The sequence below is a fragment of the Atractosteus spatula genome, chromosome 25, assembly GCF_055471065.1.
Source record: "Atractosteus spatula isolate fAtrSpa1 chromosome 25, fAtrSpa1.hap1, whole genome shotgun sequence".
Classification (NCBI taxonomy): domain Eukaryota; kingdom Metazoa; phylum Chordata; class Actinopteri; order Semionotiformes; family Lepisosteidae; genus Atractosteus; species Atractosteus spatula.
The window spans coordinates 9,520,856-9,543,249 of record NC_142730.1 but is presented as its reverse complement, the minus strand read 5'-3'; the positions used below and the strand labels follow the sequence as shown (position 1 = coordinate 9,543,249).

Below are 22,394 nucleotides of genomic sequence, written 5' to 3'. Positions count from 1 at the left end.
AAATTGCTATGATGAAAGGCCAGGATACCACGCAGAGCCTTAAAAGGCAGTGTGGTTATGACAATAAAAGGAAGGACTCCTTTACATTTTAAATACCTCTTGAGATTTTTTTAAAGGAGACGTCCTTTTTAAGTTTAAAAACTGTTTCATCAAGAATTGTAACTCAAACTGTTGTGTTAATCTTAAATTTCCGAAAAACAAACTGTCAGCATCTTATTTTGAATGTAGGTAATAAAATAATTTAATTTTACTTAGACGGTATTAAAAGGCCAGCGATAAGATCATGTGTCAAGCCTCACTTATAACCCCGTTTGGAAATAGTACATAGACAGTACAATTCGGAGAGTCGAATTCAGAAGCCCCAACAGGACTCGACACGGTGCAATTATTGCAACAAAATGGAAGGGATCGTCAGACTTAAATGTTTTTAGGAAGACCACACCCTTCTCGGGTACAAGAGGTGAGGTCACGACATTGCCGAACACACCTGCACCAGACCTCGGGAGGGTGACGTCATGTGGGAGAAGTAAAAAAAGAGAAAAGCATGCCCCCCCCCGCCGAGAAACTGCCCATGGGGGGGAGGAGATTGACACGTACAGTAGCCAATCAAAGGGCAGGAAGAGACAGGTGCCCGCAGGCCGCCGCCCAATCAGAAGCCGAGAGGAGGCGGGCCAGGTCGCGGCGGTGTGTCGCAGGGAAATGGAGAGCGGTTGAAGTCGAGCAGTCGGACGGGAAGGAGAAAAAGTTTCTTAATTTTTCCGGGAGTGGGCGGTTAGTTGATTTGTTTCTTTATTGTCGAGCGCCAAAACCAGCCGACGAGGCAGGGGGAAAACCAAAAGGCACACGGCTGCAAAGAACAAAACAGGAGAAAGCGAGGAAAAGTGAGAGAGACGGAACCGCACAGTTATTTCTCAAGGAAGCGAGTGCCCGGCGCCGACAGGCAGGTTAGACATCCTCACCGCCGAGAACCCGCAGCTGCCAGCCCGCTGGAGACATGGCCAACAGAGAAGACGAGTACGACTATCTCTTCAAGGGTAAGCACGTCGCCCCCGGCGGCAGGTCGGCCCCCTGCCCCGCCGGAGGGCGGGGGGTCTCGACCTGGGACACCGGCCGCTCGGCTCGGCTCTCCCGGCGGGGACCCCGAGCCTGACCGCGCCAGACCCGCTCTCCGGGGGCTGTTCCTCGTCTTCATGAGGGGCAGTGGAGAAGCTCGGCGGCCCCTCGGAGTTTTGTCGGGGGGGCTGTCGCTGTCTAGAGAATTAATCCCCCCCCCCAAGTTTGTGAGCTGTGAGCTGTTGCATCATAACTCCGGCAGGACCCTGACAACCTATGGCTGTGCTCGGTGCTACTTCCGCGTCCGGAAAAAGCGAGGTAGTCGATGTCGCTTACGTTAAACACGGTGACCTGGTGTACACCTAGTGCACAGCCGACTCCGGGTCGAGACGGGGTTGTGCGCTGTCTGCGGAGATCCGAGCCCGGCTCTCTCGGCTCCCCTCCCGGGAGGCTATAGGGTCGGTGCCGCTGTCGCCAGTGGTGTGATGTGTCACTGACCTCCCCGGCTTTGTCTTTAAGACGGGGGCTTTGTTTCTGCCCTGGCAGTCAGTTAAAGCCCGGGCAGAAGGTGGCGAGAGGCTGGGTGCAGCTAGTTTTGCCCCCTTGCAAGATATGAGAAGTGACAAATGAAAGGGGCTTGTTTGCTGTGGTTCCTGGCTCCGAGCAGGCATACTCTCCCTCCCTAGACTAGTACTGATCCCTGTTACTTACTCACACACACACACACCACTGCTCAGGGCTGCCTGTCTCCGTTGTGGAGCAGGAAGTCTTCACTGAGCTCACTGGTAGCAATAGACTGGGGGTCAAGAGTCATCTTGCATCGCCCCGGACTTGGCTTTCCTGAGCAGATCTTTGTGTGTCGAAGACGGAGATCCATACCGGAGGATGTGTTCACTGCAGGCATGAGGTCAACCACAAGACTCATTTCACCTGCGGACTGAGCTAGATTCCTGTGCTCACCTAAGTCATGTCGTCACTACTGAAGTGTGCCGTCATGATGTTCTAGTCGTTCTCGGGGTTACAGACAAGATACGGCCCGAACCGCCCTTAGGTAAAGTGTGAAGAGAGACTGAGCTGTTGGTCTAGGGGTGAGATTTGAAGTTCCGCCCACTGTACTGACCACAATGCCTCAGGCCGTTTGGCCGTTGTGCGATATGGCACAAGACACGTGGGGTGTTTCACCCACGTGCAAGAATTCATCTAGATTGTGTGGCTGGAGTTCAGGACAAGCACAATTGTTAATATGGGGAAAATTGCCAAAAGAAAAAACCTTGTACCTTTTAAGATGTTCAGTGGCCAGACCTCGGTGTAAGAAATACAAATATTGGAGTCTGAAAGAACGGAAAGCAGGGGTTTTCCAGGGTGCTGGAAGTGGGTGGAAAATATGTTGGTTGTAACTGTAAATAACTGTGGATGATCTCTTTCAAGACAAAGGAGGATTGCGCTCAACACATAAAGCTCCACAGCGTTTCTGTGGAAGTTTGTTTGCTGTTGAATGTGTTGACAGGAGAATGTTTCCTTGCTGTGTGTTATAGAAATAAGAGATCAACCATTACAACTCGGAAAGAAAACTCTTTGTTTCCTCTTTGTCTTGTGCAGAAGGCTTACACTTCCTCTCTGGAACAAGGAATAAGCATGACTCGATAGAAATATTTTCTGATGGTATCTCTGGTCCCTTTCTTTTGATATTGAAGATCTGCTCGGCGTTCCAGCAGCTTCCTTGCATCACACCCACTTAAAAGAGTCCCTGCTACTAAATGATGAGTCATCTTTTAATTGTGAAGTAGCATTGCTTCACCGTGGTGTAACCAGTGAGTCAACCCTAGATTGCCACAGGAGAGTGTCAAATGTGAAATCCTAAAGGCAGCTTGTACGCCGAACCCCTAAATTGTAAATCACGGCCCATACGTGGTAGCCAGCTGTTTGTAGGCATGGAGTTCTGTATTGGGTAAACTGCCTTAAAATCTCTGTGGGGACACATATGCAGTTAGCTCTTTTAATAGCTGTGCACAGGCAGAAACTAAACTTAAGACTCGGAGGGCTGATTGCAGCCTAACTGATAAAGGCAGTGTAGTAGGAAGTGGCACAAGACTACATCTGTATCAACACATGCCTCCTCCCCTTCAAAACTAGAAATCAAAATGAAGTCATCTGTAATGTAGCCAGTCTGAGTCAAGTGCCCAAGAGCAGAGAACATTTGAGAGCATTTCGTAGAGCTAGAGTGTCTGTTCGGTGACACACTTTTTGACATTGTTGTCCCATTTTAATGCTCGAAGCGCGCTCTAGTTTAACGGTTCATGTCCGTCTGCGGTCGTCTTTGCTCACAGGAGATCCACAGCGCTGAAACTGGTTTGAAGTTTCTCCATTGAGTACAGCCCTGCTGTTCACATACAGCCCAGCGCTGCATACATGCACTGCAGGCACATATGTCAATCCCATGAAAATGAAAGCGAATGTTTTTTTCAAAAATGCTCTAGGTCTTAATTTAAGCAAAGCTAACCAAATCGCAACACACGAGCAAAACCAGATTTACATTGACAGTACCCTTAGTTGTCATGTGATTCTCTAAAATTTGTCCAAATTGAGGAGCAAGAAAAAAATATGAGAGACAATTAAATGCAAGTGAGTATCCCCTGTCAGGAATGATTTAAGAATCTTTAAGGATATACCTGGGAGATAAAGACGTGGCTCTATAAACTGCTGCCAAAAATCAAATTTAAAATTGAACGTTATTAGTAGGTCTATCTGTCATGGTTTGTGTGTGTGTTCTTGTCAGGAAACTTATATAGTTTAGGGTAATAAGTATTTCCTTATTTCCTTGTGCAGTGTGCCCAAAATCACCAGGTCCAGAGAAGGAGCGTTTTTTCCCCCCATTTGTCTGTCTAGAGATCAGTATCTAGAGTGGGTTTTGCACTGTATTGTTGCTCAACATAACATCTTAGTTGTTAAGAACAACAGGGCTGGTTTGAAAATCAGTCGCCAGACTGGAAAAACTGGAAGGCTCCGGATGACCTGTGTGAACCTTTGACAGCCCATTCTCACTCAGTACTTGTGCTCAACGCCAAACCTTGGAACAGGAGCTGCACACTCCCCACGGAATCGGAGCTCTGCTCTGGATTTCGAGTTATTGAGCCTCTGGTTTGCTCCAGATATAACGTTCATGGAGCAGGATTGCTAGAGCTTGGGTCAGGCTAGGGCACATCCTTCCAGTCAGTCAGCAGAGTTTTAGGGAATTTTTCTCATTCTTTACCTCTTTCCTGCTTCCTTTTCAGCAGTACTGCTGCTTAACTTACTTCCTTTATTGACCTGGATGGGACACGACGCATTGCACAATACATTGAACACAAGATGTGCCCATTATCTAATAAGAAACATACCTGCGTGATAAAAAAAGAAATGGATTGTGAAAGTAAAATATCCAGTCTATTGTCCAAAGGAAGCAGGTTGATAGCCTTGAGAATAAAGGATAAGTTGGTTCTATTGCTCTTGAACCTAGGCAGTCTAAATCGATACCCAGATGGAAGGAGCTCGCTGTGCAAGAGGCGGTCATGACAGTCAGCGATTATACTGGCCTAACACCCTATTTTATTTTATTTTTTTTCAGGTGAGGCCTAATATAGAAACGGTTTTGTTGTTTAATAACTTGCACACTCATTAGTAATACTGTATTTGTCCTTTGTCCAAGCATCACTATAATTAAACGCCACACCAGGTGAAAATATAGACAAAACAAATATTTCAGCCACTTGTAGATTCCGATCTAGAATTTAAGGTGCCGTTTGGTTGGTTTAAAAATGCCGGTTACATTGTATGTCACTTCTGTTTGCTGTTAGGAGTTCTGAGGACACTCCTGTTTTTCCCCGCATTGATAGAAGCTCATTCCCACATTTCTGTTCCCACTGTAGGGATGTGTGCATTCCCAGTGGATCTGAAGTGAGTGTGTTCTGTGGAAGGCCTTTCATGAGAGCAGATTGTGACACAGATGTATCTTTGCTGCTCTTCTCTGAGCATGCATGGATAGGACACACAGCGTACAGGAATACTTTAACAATCACGCAGACTGTAGTGTCCCCTTTCCAGTGGCCCTGAGATGTCACAGACTCTTTCTGCAGACATTCCACATGACCGGCATCTGTCCGCGTCTTGATTTCCAGGAAGCACAGAGCTCGCTCGCTCTCCGCAGCCTGAGCTCGTCTGTGTGTGCGTGCACACGGGGTGGAGCAGGGCGAGTCAGATTACCGGCTGGCCGGGTGCTCCATTGTGTCGCAAGGTGCATCTGGACAAGCCCTTCACTTCTCACACTATTGTGTGTCTCATTTTCCCAGTCTCTACATGCCTCCTGTGGAGGGCCTCTCGCCACACTGAAATGAGTGCATTCCGTTTGGGAACGGAAACTCAGACATAAAAAAAACCCAACAATGCTGAAGCTGTGCATGGAGACGGTTCAGTTAGCCTCCATATAGATGTGACACTTCGTTTTTCTTCTTCGAATTTGGGATCTGCATTAGGACACTCCTTCTTCCTCGTTTACAGCTAATGAGCTCTTTAGCCTGCATTTTTTTCTTTCCGCAATTTCAAAAGCAGGATCAGGACGAGGCGCGCGACTGAATTTCCCTGAGCCTGATTTGGGCTCACCAGTCTGATGTGGTTTCATTTAGACCGCTGTTGTACACCTGTGACCTGGTGGTGTCATGGGGACCCCCTGCACCCTGTGTGCTGTGACCTTGCCTATAAACTATGGGGAACTGTGAAACCGGGCCCGAGGCCGGACTGACCCTGGTGTACAAATCCTTCTCACCCCGACTCGGTCTGTAGCCTGTTTCCCCCAGATTCCCCTGCTGGCCTGTCCTTACAGTGCGGGAGAGAGGCGCCGGGCTTCTCCCTCCTCTATCCTCAGTCATGGGTAAACGAGCCCAGCAGTTCCCTCTTTAGCCTGCAGAAGATTCAACCCCACTCTCCCTTTTTTACGGGAATTATCCTCCTTTTCCCTGGTCCGACCACCGGCCTACAGCAGCCGGACATGGCGCCCGGCCCACCTTGAGTGCAGCCGGAGTCGGTCTTGCTCTCTCTGCCTCCTGCCTGTCTTCTCTCCCACGGGTCTCAAAGCCATACAGACAGCTCAGACACGGAGCCCCCTCCCCGTGTTGCGCATGGGTGACACGGCCCTTTTTGTCCTGTTGGGTGTCATTCTTTTCAGGTGTATTTATGTTATATTCCGCGTCCAGTTAGGAATCGCCAGTTGTTTTATGACTCTGATCTCTGAGAACCGCACCTATGGCCACTCAGCAGAGATCAGGGCACCTCTCACCAGTGTCTCCACAAGCCTGTGGACACCCGCAAAGTCATAGGAGCTGCTGTTTACCGGGGATCCGTGACGGACCTGGCGGACTGATCCCAGCCCAGCTGCCAGTGGCGCTTGGCCAGCTGTGCACTGATATCAGGGGAATCCCAGTCACAGCTCACTATGGACATGATCCAGACCCAGGCCTGGGGAATCTGAATCTCCACCTGTGCTCCTAGAGTGTGCCTATATCGGTCGAGTCACTAGAGGGCGCCAGATAAACAGTCATCTTCTGCCTTTCCCAGTTGAGCCACTAGGGGGCCCCTGTGTGTCTTTTTCATTTAGAATTGTTGCTGCTGTGGCTAGGTTTTGAAATTGTCCATGGGTTAATCAACCTCACTTCCCGCTGAATAAATGCAGACATCCCCTGAAACCACCACCTTCAGGCCAACTTCCTCTTTCTCAGACCGCAGTGCTCCAGGCGCGAGCAGCGGATGACAGGCGGGTCCGATTGTCGCGGATAACCCCGCCAGCTTGCAGGCGCCCCCGACCGGCAGCAGGAACCTTGGACATCCCAGAGCGAGAGTAGCTGGCTTGAGAACAAACGCATTCTGCTGCCTCTCGATTAAGTGGTTTTGTTCACTAGATTGCCTAATTAACAGACAGTGAAGCCTTTCATTTCAGACTGTTGTGTGCATAATGTCTTGGAAAGACCTGTTAATTTCACAAAGAGGAAGAAATGTTCTCATCTGTGATTCCCGATGCACAGATCTGGCGTGTATGTGGTGTGTTAATTTGATTACGAGAGGGAGTGTCTAGTGCAGCTGGCTGTCAGTATGCTGTGGGCTGGATCCTTTTTCACGACACAGTTACTCCTGCACTGTAAGCTTGTGGGGCACATGGTGAGTTTTTTTTTTCTACCAGCAATCTAATATAAAATTAAGTTGGCAAAGGCTTTAAAATAAATATATAAGAGACATGATATATTTGTATTTTTAGAATACCAACTGATGCTTTCAAACAGATATTTTTAGTTCCTCAATGCAGACGTGACAAAATGAGGAATTCCTTTGTTCAATCACAGTGCTCAATAAATCAGAATGGGTTTACAACAAAGGAGTGTTGGTCATGGGCCAGTGCAATTAGTGGTTATTAGTGGCGCAAAAATGAAGGGGTGATGTGCAGTTACAGGGGCTCAGGGTAACTTTGTTGGGAGTAATCTCAGGGGAGTTGTTTGTTTTTACAATACTTTTCCCCCTTAAGTTGAAGAATCTGGACTGTTGGTCTGTTGACCAGACTGGATCTGGGGTTTGAAGGAAGTGTGGTGCTTCTACAGAAAATAGTTTTCTTCCATTGCCTGTCTAGTGCTGTGTGGAGAGGAGTGATTGACTTGAAGTGAATGATTGAATCACTTTATTTAGCTGCCGCCTTTATGTCAAGCGGCTTGCTCAGAGGGATAGGAGCCTCCTGAGTGGTTCCACCAGTGAAGTTGCTCAGCTGAACACAGGTGGCTCTTGATGATCACGGGTTCGAGTGGGCCATGTCGCTAGCTGACTGTGACTGGGATATCCGCAAGAGAGTGGGGTTGGATTAGTCAGTCTGGGCTCTCCCGGCCCAGACCCCTGTGACCTCTCAGGTGCCTTGCAGTGCTGTGAGTGAGGGACACGCCTCTCCTCCAATCAGCACTGAACCTCCAGCACAGGGCGGGGTGATCAGTGACATGTTAAAAGGTGATTGGTTTGTAAAGACAGATAGGTCTCAGGAGTCTGCCCGCACTTCCTCATTCTCCCGGTGTGCTATCAGGGAGTTTGTAGCTGTGGTCTGAGATGCATAAAACATCTGGCGATTGCGAATTAAGGGGGTATAATGCGAAATATCTGGCAATTCTTAATTAAGAATAATACAGAGTTGTTGTATCAACAATGTTTGTAAAATCATGGTGGTGCAATAAATAAAATAGTACGAGATGAAGCAGTTCTAGGGAAAAGTGCCTCCATTAGAAAGCAGGAGAGGTCTTCTGTCCTGTCTGTACACCCAAGTGTTTTTTAAGGAGTTTTCTTCTATATTAATATATTATAATTAATTATATTAATGACCGTTTTGTAATAATACAGTAGAGTACATGAACAGTATTGTCTCTATTTGCAAATCATTTTTCTACAGGTTGGATGTAAGCATCATTTTAAGGTTCTAAATGACCACAAGTCTTAAAAGAAGAGAATGATCTACTTAATGCAGCATCTAAGACAGGGATGAACAACTCCAGTCATCAAGAGGCTGGACCCTTCCAAATTGTACAGTTGCTTTTCTGTTCACAACTGATGGACACATAAAAAGCAGAAAGCAGAGAACTTTGTCTGCTTTCTTTGTCACTTAAGTTTGGAGTTGATCATCCCTGATTTAAAATATAAGCCTTGTGCACTGTGACTTTATGCTTTTTAGCTTTCATTTTAGTATTCCTTTACTCTGTAAATCTTCAGACTTGTTGCCCTTTGTTTTCAGGTCTAACTGCAGCTAAAAAATCTTATGAATATCTGTGTGGAGAATGAGATGTCTTATTTTTCTCATGGAAGTAAGCACAAGCTGGGGTGTATTTAGCTAGTGCAGAAGCCCACGGCGTACTCGGAAGCCTGTTTAGGTTAAAAGCTTTTAACTAGCCTCCTCTTCTCCTTTTCCCTCCTGCACGACTTTTCACATTTTCACTCTTCTCTCACTTTTCACATTTTTTTCTGTATTTTGGAACGTTTATCTAAAATGTGTCAAGTCTGCATTAAAATTGTGATTTAAGTCTGTTCAGGAGCACGAGACGCCCGATCATGTGTGCTCCTGCCCCCCCTAGTGGTCCTGAAGCTGTGCCCTGTGCTCCTGCCCCCCCCAGTGGTGCTGAAGCTGTGCCCTGTGCTCCTGCCCCTCCCCCCCAGTGGTGCTGAAGCTGTGCCCTGTGCTCCTGCCCCCCTGCGGTGGTGCTGAAGCTGTGCCCTGTGCTCCTGCCCCCCCCCAGCGGTGCTGAAGCTGTGCCCTGTGCTCCTGCCCCCCCCCAGCGGTGCTGAAGCTGTGCCCTGTGCTCCTGCCCCCCCGCAGTGGTGCTGAAGCTGTGCCCTGTGCTCCCGCCCCCCCGCAGTGGTGCTGAAGCTGTGCCCTGTGCTCCTGCCCCCCGCAGTGGTGCTGAAGCTGTGCCCTGTGCTCCTGCCCCCCCGCAGTGGTGCTGAAGCTGTGCCCTGTGCTCCCGCCCCCCCCAGTGGTGCTGAAGCTGTGCCCTGTGCTCCTTCCCCCCCGCAGTGGTGCTGAAGCTGTGCCCTGTGCTCCCGCCCCCCCGCAGTGGTACTGCAGCTGTGCCCTGTGCTCCTGCCCCCCCGCAGTGGTGCTGAAGCTGTGCCCTGTGCTCCCGCCCCCCCGCAGTGGTGCTGAAGCTGTGCCCTGTGCTCCCGCCCCCCCCAGTGGTGCTGAAGCTGTGCCCTGTGCTCCCGCCCCCCCGCAGTGGTGCTGAAGCTGTGCCCTGTGCTCCCGCCCCCCCCAGTGGTGCTGAAGCTGTGCCCTGTGCTCCTTCCCCCCCGCAGTGGTGCTGAAGCTGTGCCCTGTGCTCCCGCCCCCCCGCAGTGGTACTGCAGCTGTGCCCTGTGCTCCTGCCCCCCCGCAGTGGTGCTGAAGCTGTGCCCTGTGCTCCCGCCCCCCCGCAGTGGTGCTGAAGCTGTGCCCTGTGCTCCCGCCCCCCCGCAGTGGTGCTGAAGCTGTGCCCTGTGCTCCCGCCCCCCCCAGTGGTGCTGAAGCTGTGCCCTGTGCTCCCGCCCCCCCGCAGTGGTACTGCAGCTGTGCCCTGTGCTCCCGCCCCCCCCAGTGGTGCTGAAGCTGTGCCCTGTGCTCCTTCCCCCCCGCAGTGGTGCTGAAGCTGTGCCCTGTGCTCCCGCCCCCCCGCAGTGGTACTGCAGCTGTGCCCTGTGCTCCTGCCCCCCCGCAGTGGTGCTGAAGCTGTGCCCTGTGCTCCTGCCCCCCCGCAGTGGTGCTGAAGCTGTGCCCTGTGCTCCTGCCCCCCCCCCCCCCCCCCAGCGGTGCTGAAGCTGTGCCCTGTGTTTCTGCCCCGCAGTGGTGCTGATCGGCGACTCCGGCGTTGGCAAGAGCAACCTGCTGTCCCGCTTCACCCGCAACGAGTTCAGCCTGGAGAGCAAGAGCACCATCGGCGTGGAGTTCGCCACCCGCAGCATCCAGGTGGAGGGCAAGACAGTCAAGGCGCAGATCTGGGACACGGCCGGGCAGGAGCGCTACCGGGCCATCACCTCCGCGTGAGTGGTGCAAGTGCTTATTATCTGTCATCATCAGCTCCTGGGTCATCCAAAGACCAGGTCAACAGTGGTGGACAGATTAAATCAGGGTACCATCCCCCAGGACAGCACAAGGTCTCCTCCCTTATACTCCCGACCAGCCATGATCGCTCACCAGCTGTGATGTTCTCTATATCACGTCATGACTTCATGACCTCAGTTTTTCACAGCCCAGGAGATATGACTAGGGGTGTGAGATGTGGGAAGTCTTTAGGACTCTTCAGAAACGTACATGGTGTAAACCTGGTTTTTTTTAACGGCCAGATTCCGAACTGACAAGAAAACCCTGTCTCTCAGAATTAAGCATGGGAGGTCTGGCGGATGAGGTATAAACTGGGAAAAACAATTGGCAACAACAGCTTACCAATTGTATAGAAATGTTCTTCTCCCTAATTAATAATAATAATGTTGCTTTATTAGCCCTATATAATTTCTTGCATTAGGAATTATCTTTTCGCATGCCCCAGCTTGCTCTCCATGAGACACACAGACAGGGAGAGAAGCTTGGGGTCAGAGCGCAGGGTCAGCCATTGTACAGCGCCCCTGGAGCAGCTGGGGTTAAGGGCCTTGCTCAGGGGCCCAACGGAGTAGGATTCCTCTGCCGGCTGTGGGATTTGAACCAGCAACCTTCCGGCCACAGGCGCAGATCCTGAGCCACAGAGCCACCACTCCGCTATTTATCTAGTAAATTGTGTTTCACTCATCCATCCATTTACTCACCACTTCTTCCAATTCAGAGTTGCGGGGGAGCTGGAGTCTATCCCAGCAAGCAACAGGCTCAAGGCAGGGTACACCCTAGACGGGACGCCAGTCCATCACAGGGCAGACAGACACAGACACACTCACAAAAAGGGCTGATTTTCCCAGAAGCCATTTAACCCACCAGCACAGGGGGAGAACATACAAACTCCACACAGACAGCCCCCCGGGATTTGAACATAGAACCCCAGCACTGCGTGTTCTATATTTTCAATATCTGTCAGCCAGCATTCTCTTGAAAATGTATTTTTCTGGTTCTATTCCCAGCAAAGAAACACTAAAACTTGATGGGAAACGAGGTCTGAGCTGTATCTCTCTCTTCATCACAGCTGCTGTTGTCCGTTCCGCAATTAGAGAAGTTCCTAAAATATTCTTTTCATCAGAACTGACTTACGCAGTGTGCAGTAACCACTATTATTTTAAATAATCTTTCATTAAAGTTATTTAATTAATTAAATGTTGAAACTAATTTGTGATGTTAAAATGCGGTTAATGATGCTTAAAAGATTCCCACAGAGCAGTGAGTGAGTTCTGCTAAATTGACCTCTGGTGAAGGCACACTGACTGCTAATAGCATTTTAAAGGGAGATATTTAGTTGTAAAATAAACACCAAAACTGCAGAACGCTTCTGCCTGCTGTTTAGGTGTGTAAGGCCCTGCTGAAGTGCCTTCAGGTGAACTCTAGCCCTCGCAGCTGTGCCCAGCCTCAGAGCTGGCGCTCCAGCTGCTGGCACCTCCAGGAACGACCCTCCGCCAGCCCCCTGCACTCGGGTGTGGCGTTAGGGGGCCGGGGGGGTCCTGGGGGAGAGCGAGGGCGCGGGGTTTTTCCAGCGGGCTGTGCCCTGACGTCTTCCTCCCCCCCCCGTCTTCGGCACGCAGGTACTACCGGGGGGCCGTGGGCGCCCTGCTGGTGTATGACATCGCCAAGCACCTGACCTACGAGAACGCAGAGCGCTGGCTGAAGGAGCTGCAGGACCACGCCGACAGCAACATCGTCATCATGCTGGTGGGCAACAAGAGCGACCTGCGCCACCTGAGGGCGGTGCCCACCGACGAGGCGCGGGCCTTCGCTGGTGAGTGCCGCCGTGCCCCCCCGTCCCCCCCCCGGATATAAACAGATCTCCATTTGAGGAGGACCAGAACACTAACACATGCAGATGTCTCCTTAAAGATTTCCCTCCTTTTTCGCAGACTCGTCTCTTTCCAGAAAGCGCAGATTAACAACATAACAACAACAACAACATCACTTTATTAGCCCTAAACAATTTTTTTGCATTAGGAATTCATCTTTTCGCATACCCCAGCTTGCTCTCCGTGAGACACACAGATACACAGACAGGGAGAGAAGCTGGGGGTCAGAGCGCAGGGTCAGCCATTTATATGGCGCCCCTGGAGCAGTTGGGGTTAAGGGCCCTGCTGAGGGGCCCAACAGAGTAGGATTCCCCTGCCGGCCGTGGGATTTGAACCGGCAACCTTCCAGCCACAGGCGCAGATCCTCAGCCACAGAGCCGCCGCTCCGCCCCACACAGATGTCCGAGTCATTCAACCCCCTCCTCGCGCACTGCAGTTGTATCCAAACGTTTGGGCAACCGTGGTCAAATTGCACGTTTCACACAATCTCTCAGTGAAGAGAAGTTAACACTACCTCTGCAGGGTAAAAACTTAAATAATAGTATTTCTGCACATTTCAGTGCACAACTACCGTTTATTGGCTGAATTTAACAGATTGAAAAAACAATTTTGTGCAGCTCTTGCTGGGAGCCAGTTGCTTTGCAACATCGATTCCCTGCTTCCTGTCTTCTGAAGACACGCTGTCTTGTTGGTCAACTGTAGGCTCTCCAATCCATGCTGTTTCAGAACTGTAATCCAGCCACAGAGACTTTTAACTACCCTTAATTACCTAATTGTCCCTGCCTCTGGAAATCTCTTTGCTACTTAAGCACCAGCTGGGACAAAGAGTGGAAGCTGCTGACCCCTGGTGTAGGAGCTGTTGCCACCAGGAGATGTGATTACTGCGGTCGTGATAAGTCTTTGCCTGCCCTCGGGGTCATGTTGCTGGCTTCCAATTCATTTCAGAGAGTTTCATGAGCTTTAAGGGGCTGTGCAGCGCTGCTTGCGATGAGTTTATCACTGTATGCTGTCTCGAGCCGCACTCGCCCAGCACTGAGGTCTGTCGTTCAGAGCGCGGCGAGAGCTGCTGGGAGCCAGCTCTTACTCATCACGCTAATCTTCGTGTCGCTGCCAAGGCTGTGAAAGTCTTCACCTCTAGTTATATGCGATTCTGAATTTTAAAAAAACCCAAAGGGGAAATCCACTGTGAGACTGACATCAAACATTAATTTTATCAAACGCAATATAGTTCAGAGTGTATTGTGTCATTGTACAATAATCAGAAACGCAAAAACATTTTGATATTAATACACTGCCAATATCTAACCTCGATCCCTTTGCATTTAGCCTCCTTGGCCTTCATTTGCTACAGATATCTCACACTCTTCTCACACAGTTCCTGGAAGGTCTAGTGTCTTCTCCTAGCTTCAAGTCCCATAGTTGGTCTAATTATTCAATTAGCTGCATAACTAATACGTCTGCGATTTATGGGTAACTGTCCTCTTAATGAAGCTAATGTGTTCCTTCATCGACTGTTTAAAGGGGAAGATCTCTGCATGTGTAAATGAGAAAATGATTAGCTAGGTGGATCAATTGGTTTCTCGGGTTGGAGCAAAAACCAGAAGGCTCATAGCCCTCCAGCAGCTGAGCCTGCGAGCCTGCTCTTGTGCTTCTGGGAGGAGAGGCACCGGTGCTGGCGTCTTCTGACCCCCCACCCTCGTTTCTGCTCTGCGGGCTGCACTAAAACACTGATGCCGAAACCGCTCGGGCTGGGAGGGAGATCCATCATCCGCTGGAAAGAATCCGTATTTACAGAACTACTGCTGAATCTACTGCTTTAAGGGAGTAGGTGTGCCCGTGTGTGTTATAGTAAGGGAGACAGATAGCAGATGTGTTTAAAAGACAGGTGAAGTCGTTTCTCTCGTCTCCTGAGCTAACGTGTAGCGATGACAGAGGTTACTCTTTCATCCTTTCAGATGGAAAGCGATAATATAAGGATTCATTAATTAGATTACTGTTAAAGGTATATAATTTAGTGTGTCCTTGGGTTGGGTACTATTAAATAATACCAGCGCCACAAAGGAAAGCATCCATCTGAAGTTGCTCAGTGCAGTCTGAAACAGTTTCTTGGGATGGCTCACTGCACAGCCGGTCAGGTGGACAAGTGAGAAATTACTCGATTGGTTTAAGGGCTACACAGGCCAGGCAAAATATCCCTTTCGAGCCAACTTTATCCTGTCAGGAGTTACAGACCAATTATGGATGATTAAACGCTGCAATATTCTGAGGTTTCGTTAAGCATGTGCAAGGATTACCGAATTTCATTCTGAAAATGAGATTAATTAGTTCTGATGTGCTTTCGTTTTCATATTGATTTATATTAATGGGTTTAAATTAGGCATGGTACCTAAACTGCTCACTCATCTTTTGTGTGTTTGCTTCCACTAGCAAAATATGTAATGCTTAATTAATTGAAGGAACTGCATTTTAGGCCATTATGCTCTGAAATGATGAGAGAAACTTTTACAAAAATAACTGCTCATACTGTATAATGGCCTAATTACCTACCAATAGTTATCATTTTTATTATATTACCCTTAACTATTCCCATAGTTAAGGGTAGCTTTATGGTATTCTGCAATCAAGGACCCAGGATTAAATTTACAAATAAGAACTTTTGCTGCCTATTGGTATATGAGAGCACTTTTATGTCCAGCCCAAAGTGTTCGTACATGCAAACGTGCAATCTAATGCCCACCCTGGGCTCTCATTTGGTGTGAGGGGTCAGTGCAAGTGCCTTTCCTTTCTGTGCTGCTGTACTACTGGCTCAGGAGGCTATGCTGAGAAGGACTGGCTGAGACCATGCAATGACCTAACTCATTCTGAACTGAACAGTCTTTCAGTAGAACTGCTTTACACTGAATTTTCCCTGGGACTGTGACCTGTAAAGCATGTAAAGTACAAATAGTATTTCATTGTATTGTGCGATTGAGTGCAGTGCATTAACATTTTACAGCACTTCATCATCATCATGCTTATCATCAAGAGCATGTAAATGGAAATCTGAATTGTGGCCTTATGGAATTGGGCACAGATCTTTATCTTGTACAGAAATGTGTGCAAATTAAATGTTTCATTTCTGACTCTATATTTCTCTTCTTTGCAATGGTTGCCACGAAAGGCGCTTAGTAAACTCCTGTGTTAGACTGATGCTAGTGAAGTCTGACCTGAGCTCTGCGCCCCCTGTTGTGTTTCAGAGAAGCATGGCCTGTCTTTCCTGGAAACCTCCGCGCTGGACTCCTCCAACGTCGAGCTGGCCTTCCAGACGATCCTCACAGGTGAGTGTGCGGTGTCTCTCCACTGGGTGGGTTTCACGCAGGACCGCCCGGACGCGACTGTGACACTGTGCCCATACTGAAAACGCTGATTTTCATGAGCTGGCAAGATTCGACTTCCACCCTGTGATTGCCGCACATTAAAGCGAGATGTGAGGCCTCTGGTCCTCAAAGGCCCCAGAGTGTCTCCGATTTGCCTTTGTCCACCTGAAACCTGCAGGATTCCAGCCTAAGGGCCTGGAGCTGCTTGAATATCACCAGGATCTGAATGGGAAGATTGTACTTTCCGTCAGTTGCATGAACACATGAGCATTGTTGCGGTTTCCCAAATAATCTCTTAAACCAGTCCTTGCCTGGGGAACAATTTTAAATTGCCCAAACTTCTGAAAACGCCATTAGGTGGCGCCAAATCCCTACAAATACAATTGTGCTCATCTCTGTTTCACCTTCCACTGGTTTGCCTTTTTGCAGTCAGATGTTTAAGAATACTTGTGTGAAGCACTATTTGAGGATAAGTCTTAACAAGGGGACCACACAGGGATCATTTCTAACTGTAGCCTACGATCTATAATCATAGCCTACCTTTTCAGCAAGTTACAAATGACAGCTCTGTCTTCCGTTCCTGGTAAAAACGGGATGTGGGATCCTGAGGTGCTACAGAAGGAGAATGCCATCTAAAAAGTTATTCAAGAGATCAGTTTTTTTCCAGACATGTCAAGTAGCTATGAGTAAAGTGCCTTTGTCAGCATCAAAGATCTTTAAGTGCCCTTTGACAACCTAACGCCAAGTAGAGAGGTTTAATACTCTAATTGTGTCCAGACTTCTTCCCTTCTTTTAGGAGTCTGGCCATTTGATGAAAGATGGGTGCTTTGAAGCCCCCCCCAAAAATTAAGGCTGTTGTAATCAGATGGCAATGTAGCTAATTAAGCTAATTAAACAACCACAGGGCTCAGGAGTCAGCATTCAGGGTCATTCGTGTCCTTGAGATTTAGGTTGTCTAGAATTTTCTCTCTTGAAAACAAAGGTGATGCTTCAGACCAGCATGAAGGCATAGCAGATTCACCCTCCTGCCCTAAAACAGGAGCTTCAGTGAGCACAATGTACCCTGTTAGGACCTGGCCTGCTGGTCCCTCCTTCTTCCCCAGTTTCCCCAGCATGATGTCTCCTTTTAAACTGTGGGAGCAGGTGCCTCTTATGGTGCCCATTGTGGGAGCCGTCTGAGCGCTGTAACAAGCCAGGCTTGGCTCTCTCCCTCTCCCTCCTGCAGAGATCTACCGCATCGTGTCCCAGCGGCAGATGTCGGGGCGCAGCGACTCGGACTTCTCGCCCAGTGCCAACGTGGTGCCCATCACTGTGCAGCCCACACAGCACTCGGCCAAGCAGAGCTGCTGCCAGGGCAACTGAGTCGAACACACCCCCCCCTCCTTCCCCGCACCACCACCAGGCGGGGGGGGGGTGAGATCCCGGGACGGAGAAGGGAGAGGGGGTGAAGAAGGGGACCCCAAAACAGAGGCCCTCTCAGAAACGGGTGAAAGCGATCTCATTTAGTCCGAGCTCATATTCGTGATCTGGCTCTAGGTACGGCCCCTCTCTGTCCTGCGCTGTACCTCCTGCTGCTCTCTGTAGCTGCCTGCCTGTCTGGGATGAGGTCATTCTCATTAGCTCGTTCACTCGTTAGCTCTTTAGGGATGTGCACAGGCCCTAAGACTTGGGTGGGCGTCTATCAAGGAATATGAACATGTTTAAACTTGGGGGCTAGAGAGAATCAGCATGAGGCCAGGAGAGACGATTTGTGCAATTTCTAGTGGTTGAAAATCTTCATGGACACATACAAATGAGCAGCAGGCCAATATTTATGGAGAGCTTTTTCACGTGTGTCCTCAGTTTTATTGTTTGTCTTTTTTTCTTTTTGCGTGTGAACACATTTTCTCAGATTCACCCTTCTGAAGGCACTAAGCCAGTTCGATCCAGGTTCCATCCCAAAGGGCAGACGCCGCTCTCAAAATGAGCAGTCACGTGCTCCTGTTAGATTTCTATTTTAAATGTTTGGTTTCTTTATTTAAGAGTTTTTAAATGAAGAAAATCCTGAAAGTGTTGTCTCCCTTGTGCGGTCTGGGGTCTGTTTACATCCCTTCTCTCAACACTAAAGGGGATCGCTACTGTACACGCAGAGGCCCACTGAGCGGTGTCCTGCAGTTGCTATAGTTTTTTTTTATTGTTACTTTAAGCAGAATCCTTTCATAGGTCCACAGCCAGTCTCTTTCAACCCTGACGTGGACCAGAAATGAATGCAAAGTAGTGTCAGGGTTGGGGGCGTAGTGCGAGCAGGGGTTTCTGAGCCTTGTGTGACGGGGCTCCTGCACTGAGCCAGTTACAGAAGAGACGTCACCCCCCTCCGAAATCTAGACACCTGGAGTGTGAGACTCTGCTGTAGCAGAGGAGACGGAGGTGTCCGCTGTCGGGGGCAGGTCGTGCCGTCTGCCTGGAGCCAATGAACAACCGGGATCGAATCCCAGCAGGAAGAGCTGCACTCTGGGTCCTGGGGGGCCGGTGTGTCCGACTTTTTCAGGATCTAGATCGGCTAATTCCTGGCCTGATGGGACCTGTCCACCAGTCTGTCCAGGCTCCTCCAGTACTGGAGCTCTAGAGCAGTGGTTTCCAGCCCTGGTCCAGGGAGACCCCTGTCTCCCCTGGATTGCGCTCCAGCTGAGTTTTGAGTCGAGTTCATGGGCTAATTGACTTCCGATTCCCGTGGGGGGAATTTTACAATTTGCATCCAGGTCTTAAAATGTTGCACAGAATTTTTAATTGGGATCAGCCCTGTACTGATTTTAGTTTTCGTTTCCGACCTGCCTTCTGTCAACATTGTGAAAAATTACGTGCAGACGTGCAAACTCACAGAGAAGCAGAAGGAAAAGTACACTAACTGGGGGAGAAACTGGACACCTCAAGAGCCTTTTTAGTTAGAAATGAATTCTTAACATGTTAGGGAGAGACTGCATAAACATCTATGCACTGAAGTTGTTGGGAAATAATGTGCTTTAGCTAAGATATATTTCTTAGTCTGAATAAGCAAGCACATCATGTACAGTCACCAGTAAGCACCGGAGACTAAGGGTCCATTTGAAACCCAGCAAACACAAGGATCTCTCAGGTCCAGGAGTGAGAACCACTGCCCCAAAGACTCAGATCCTACAGGTAGACTAGGCCTCCAGGACCAGGACTGGACACCCCTGTGTCAGAACCACAGTGCTTCAGCTAACTGGTTCAGTGTCTGCAGTCGCCTTGATGCTGTTCATAGGGTCCAAACTGAGTGACCTACTGATTCTGTCACATTAAACCTGGTGAACAGGGCTGATTTGTGTTGGTGTGGGGCGTATTTTAAAAATTACTTCTGCTCTTTTATTTATTTTAAGGGTCTCTTCACTTTTGGGTTCTGTTTTTTTATAACCTGTCATCCAGGTCTGGAATTAATGCATAAATTGATTCTAGGCCTTTTTTCATTCCATAATTTCTTTTTTTGTTTCATTTACCGTGTATTTCACAAACGTATAGGAGATGTACATGATCTTCTAAAAGCCATCATACAGTTATAGCCTTGTATTGTACAGGAACTTGCCATGATGCCACTAGAAAACATATTTTTATAGGGTAAGGACACCGGAAACGAATATGTCACAGATATAGAAATGGTGTGAGTTGATTAATTAAAAAATGTAAAACTCTACCTGCTACTTGTAGATGTCAAATTTGGATGTTGATTGTCCCTTTTTTTATAGAAGGCTTCTGAGTTCTTCTTTAGTGAAATAGGAAGTCCTCAACTAGTACTAGATTTGTCATGTGGGGCAGCGTTGATCTAATCTCATCTTGAGTCTGTGAAATGGGAAGTGGGTTAGTGCTGTGGCTTCACAGCTCTAGGGTCTCGAGTTCGGTTTCAGCAGGGGGTGCCTGTATGTGTGGAGATTGCATGTTTCCCTTGAGTTTTCTACTAATCAGCCTACTTTTGATTGGACTTTGGAAGATTTCATTTAATACGGAGGTGGGATTGCAGCCAGTACAGGTGATGGGAGCTGTAGAGAATCACCAGAATAACCCAGTGGGTCCAATGGCCTGCTCTCAGTTGTGACCCTTCTGACCTGGTGTTCTACCACTCCGTAGACCTAAATGTAGGAATAAAATCATTATTCTCGAGTACTGCTTGGAAACCTTGAGGAGAAAAGTTGTTTGTGGTGTATGTTTTTCATTAGAGAAAGCACATCTTAGGTTTAAATAAACAACTCTTAACTGTAAAATCCTGGTTTTAAAAAAGGACTATTGTATCTACACTACTGAGTCAATCTATATCGGCTTCCGCTACATTTGTGTGACAGTTTTCGGATCTGCTGCCTTTTTTTAAACACCATGTTATTTGGCCACTATTCGTTTTCTCACAGTTAACCTGAGAATTTGTTATGTTAGTGTCTTGTTCATGCCATTCTAATTTCACGCCTTAATTTGGAATAGAAATGTATATGGCTTAAGTGCAGTGGAAGACCTTAAAAACTCTCACCATAGGTTGGTTCCAGTTTTCCTTTGTTACCTTTTTAAATCCTCACAGTATATTATTACAGAGCAATAAACAAGGCTTAATATTTGAACCAAGCCCTTAAAAAACTTAGACTTGCTTTTATGAAGGGTGCAACATTTTTCTCCTGGTTTTTATCTAAGACGACCGTAACTTCTGGAATCCCTTAAAGATTGTCGTCAGGCCTCGTGTCTTTTTCTTAAGTGGGGGGGGACACAGAAGCAGTGTAGGCTGTAGAGAATAAGACTCTTCCAGAGTGACTTTGCCCTCAGCTACTGTGCTGTTCTTAGTCCAAGTGGACACTGGAGATCTGCCCAATATAGAATTTTTTTTCTGATTTTATTGTGACATTGTATCTGTATATTTCGTTTAAATATGTACATATTAAATAAAAGCCTATTTGAGAGGACAAATTCTGTTTTTATTTCCAGCAAACAGCTCAAAGCAACTCTTCTATTGGTCTGTAGAATTTAAAGTGAATTTGGAGTGTTCTTTCTCGGGGGAGTTAACGGACTGTTTGCAGTGTTCATTTGCGTTTTTGATAGGAATTAAATCTCCTTTATTCAAGATCAGTGCAGATAGTACCCTTCCTCTGCTTAAAAACTGGGAAAGTTATTTTAAAAATGCATTGCTGCGTTCAAGAAAAGTGGTGCAGTCTGCTCTGTTCTTAATTCTCAGATTTCAAACTGGCAAAGCTGAAAAAAGAAATGAGCAACCTGTGAAAAAATATGCACATCTGACGAAGATCAAAGGTTGAAATTAAGACGAGGTCTGGGGTACTTTCATGATTTTTTTATTAGAAACATTTACAATACATTTTAAAACCATCTTGGAAAAAAATACAAGAACCCAAACTAGTATTGTTATAATACGGTATATATAAAATAAAAAATAAAAAAAAACAATCACAGATTACATGTGCTAGAAAAAAAAATGAGCCATGTTGCAAGCTCGTGCCAACATGACATCATCGTAACATGGTTCAAAAGAAGACACACGTGTGGGGGCGTGTCCGCCGGGTCGCGCACACGCCCCGCCTCTTTCTCCTGGAAACCGATTAGTCAGAAACAAGGGCCGGCAGCTGCTGGCCCATCTAATGCACTAAAACCACTATGAGACTGGTATGCAACTTTCTACAGTGCCGGAAGATTAAAAAGCTACCAAAGACAAACTGTCAGACTGTCATGAACGTTTATGAAGAAGAAAAAAAGAACAGCAGTCGAAGCAAGGCGACATTTCACCCCTGAATGCATCATCCTTCCAGCCCCAACACGTGTAACTGAATACAGAGGGCCTGTTACCAGATTCGGGACTGTTCGTTAATTTGTTTGGATCTGGGCTGTTGAAGGACGCGCCTCTTCATGCCTCACGGAAGAATTGCATGTCAACAATTGAAGGAATGTTTTTCTTTGCCCGGTTGGGTGTTTTTGTGAAGTGGAAGCGTGCTCAGATTTTCAGGAAAAGTGGCCACGGAAGATGGGACCACGTTTTTGTCACGTCAGTGGATGAAGAAGTCCGCGCTGGGCGTCGTCGTTTTGCTCAGGATGCAAACCAAGAACGCATCAGAGCACTCTGCTGTCGCACAGAAAAACATTCCAGATTTCCAATGACCGGATTCGTTCGCGTTCCCCGTGAGTTACAACGCTGAACGGCAAGTGCTATAACTTGGGCTTCAGCAGGTCTTCGGGTGAATTGGCACCCACAGAGTTCAACACAAAACCGGACAGGTGTCGCACCAACTCCCCCCGCCTCCCACCCTGAAAGGGGTCAGATGGGGCGACTCCTGCCGGAAAGGGCGCTCGCAATGTCTCCTTGCCGACTGCTGCTGTTGCCGGTTTTCTAAAACTCTCAGCTCTCCTATTCCAGCGCCAACGGGGGCGTCCACTATCAGAATCTTAAAAAAGAAAACGCAGCCCGCCCGCCCCCAGAGAGGACCATGCGTCCACAGCCCCTCTTAGGAACAGGTCTCCAGGCGG

General features: G+C 48.2%; 1 protein-coding gene across 1 annotated transcript; it reads left to right on the top strand.

Moving 5' to 3' along the window:
• The first annotated feature begins 672 nt into the window (after window positions 1–672).
• Window positions 673–20,831, top strand: rab11al (RAB11a, member RAS oncogene family, like). Its single transcript, XM_088904951.1, has 5 exons — window positions 673–1,034; window positions 10,416–10,611; window positions 12,289–12,482; window positions 15,777–15,857; window positions 17,122–20,831. Exons 1-5 carry the CDS (start codon window positions 995–997, stop codon window positions 17,256–17,258), a joined length of 648 nt encoding a protein of 215 aa, XP_088761077.1. The 5' UTR covers window positions 673–994; the 3' UTR covers window positions 17,259–20,831.
• The last annotated feature ends 1,563 nt before the right edge of the window (window positions 20,832–22,394 follow it).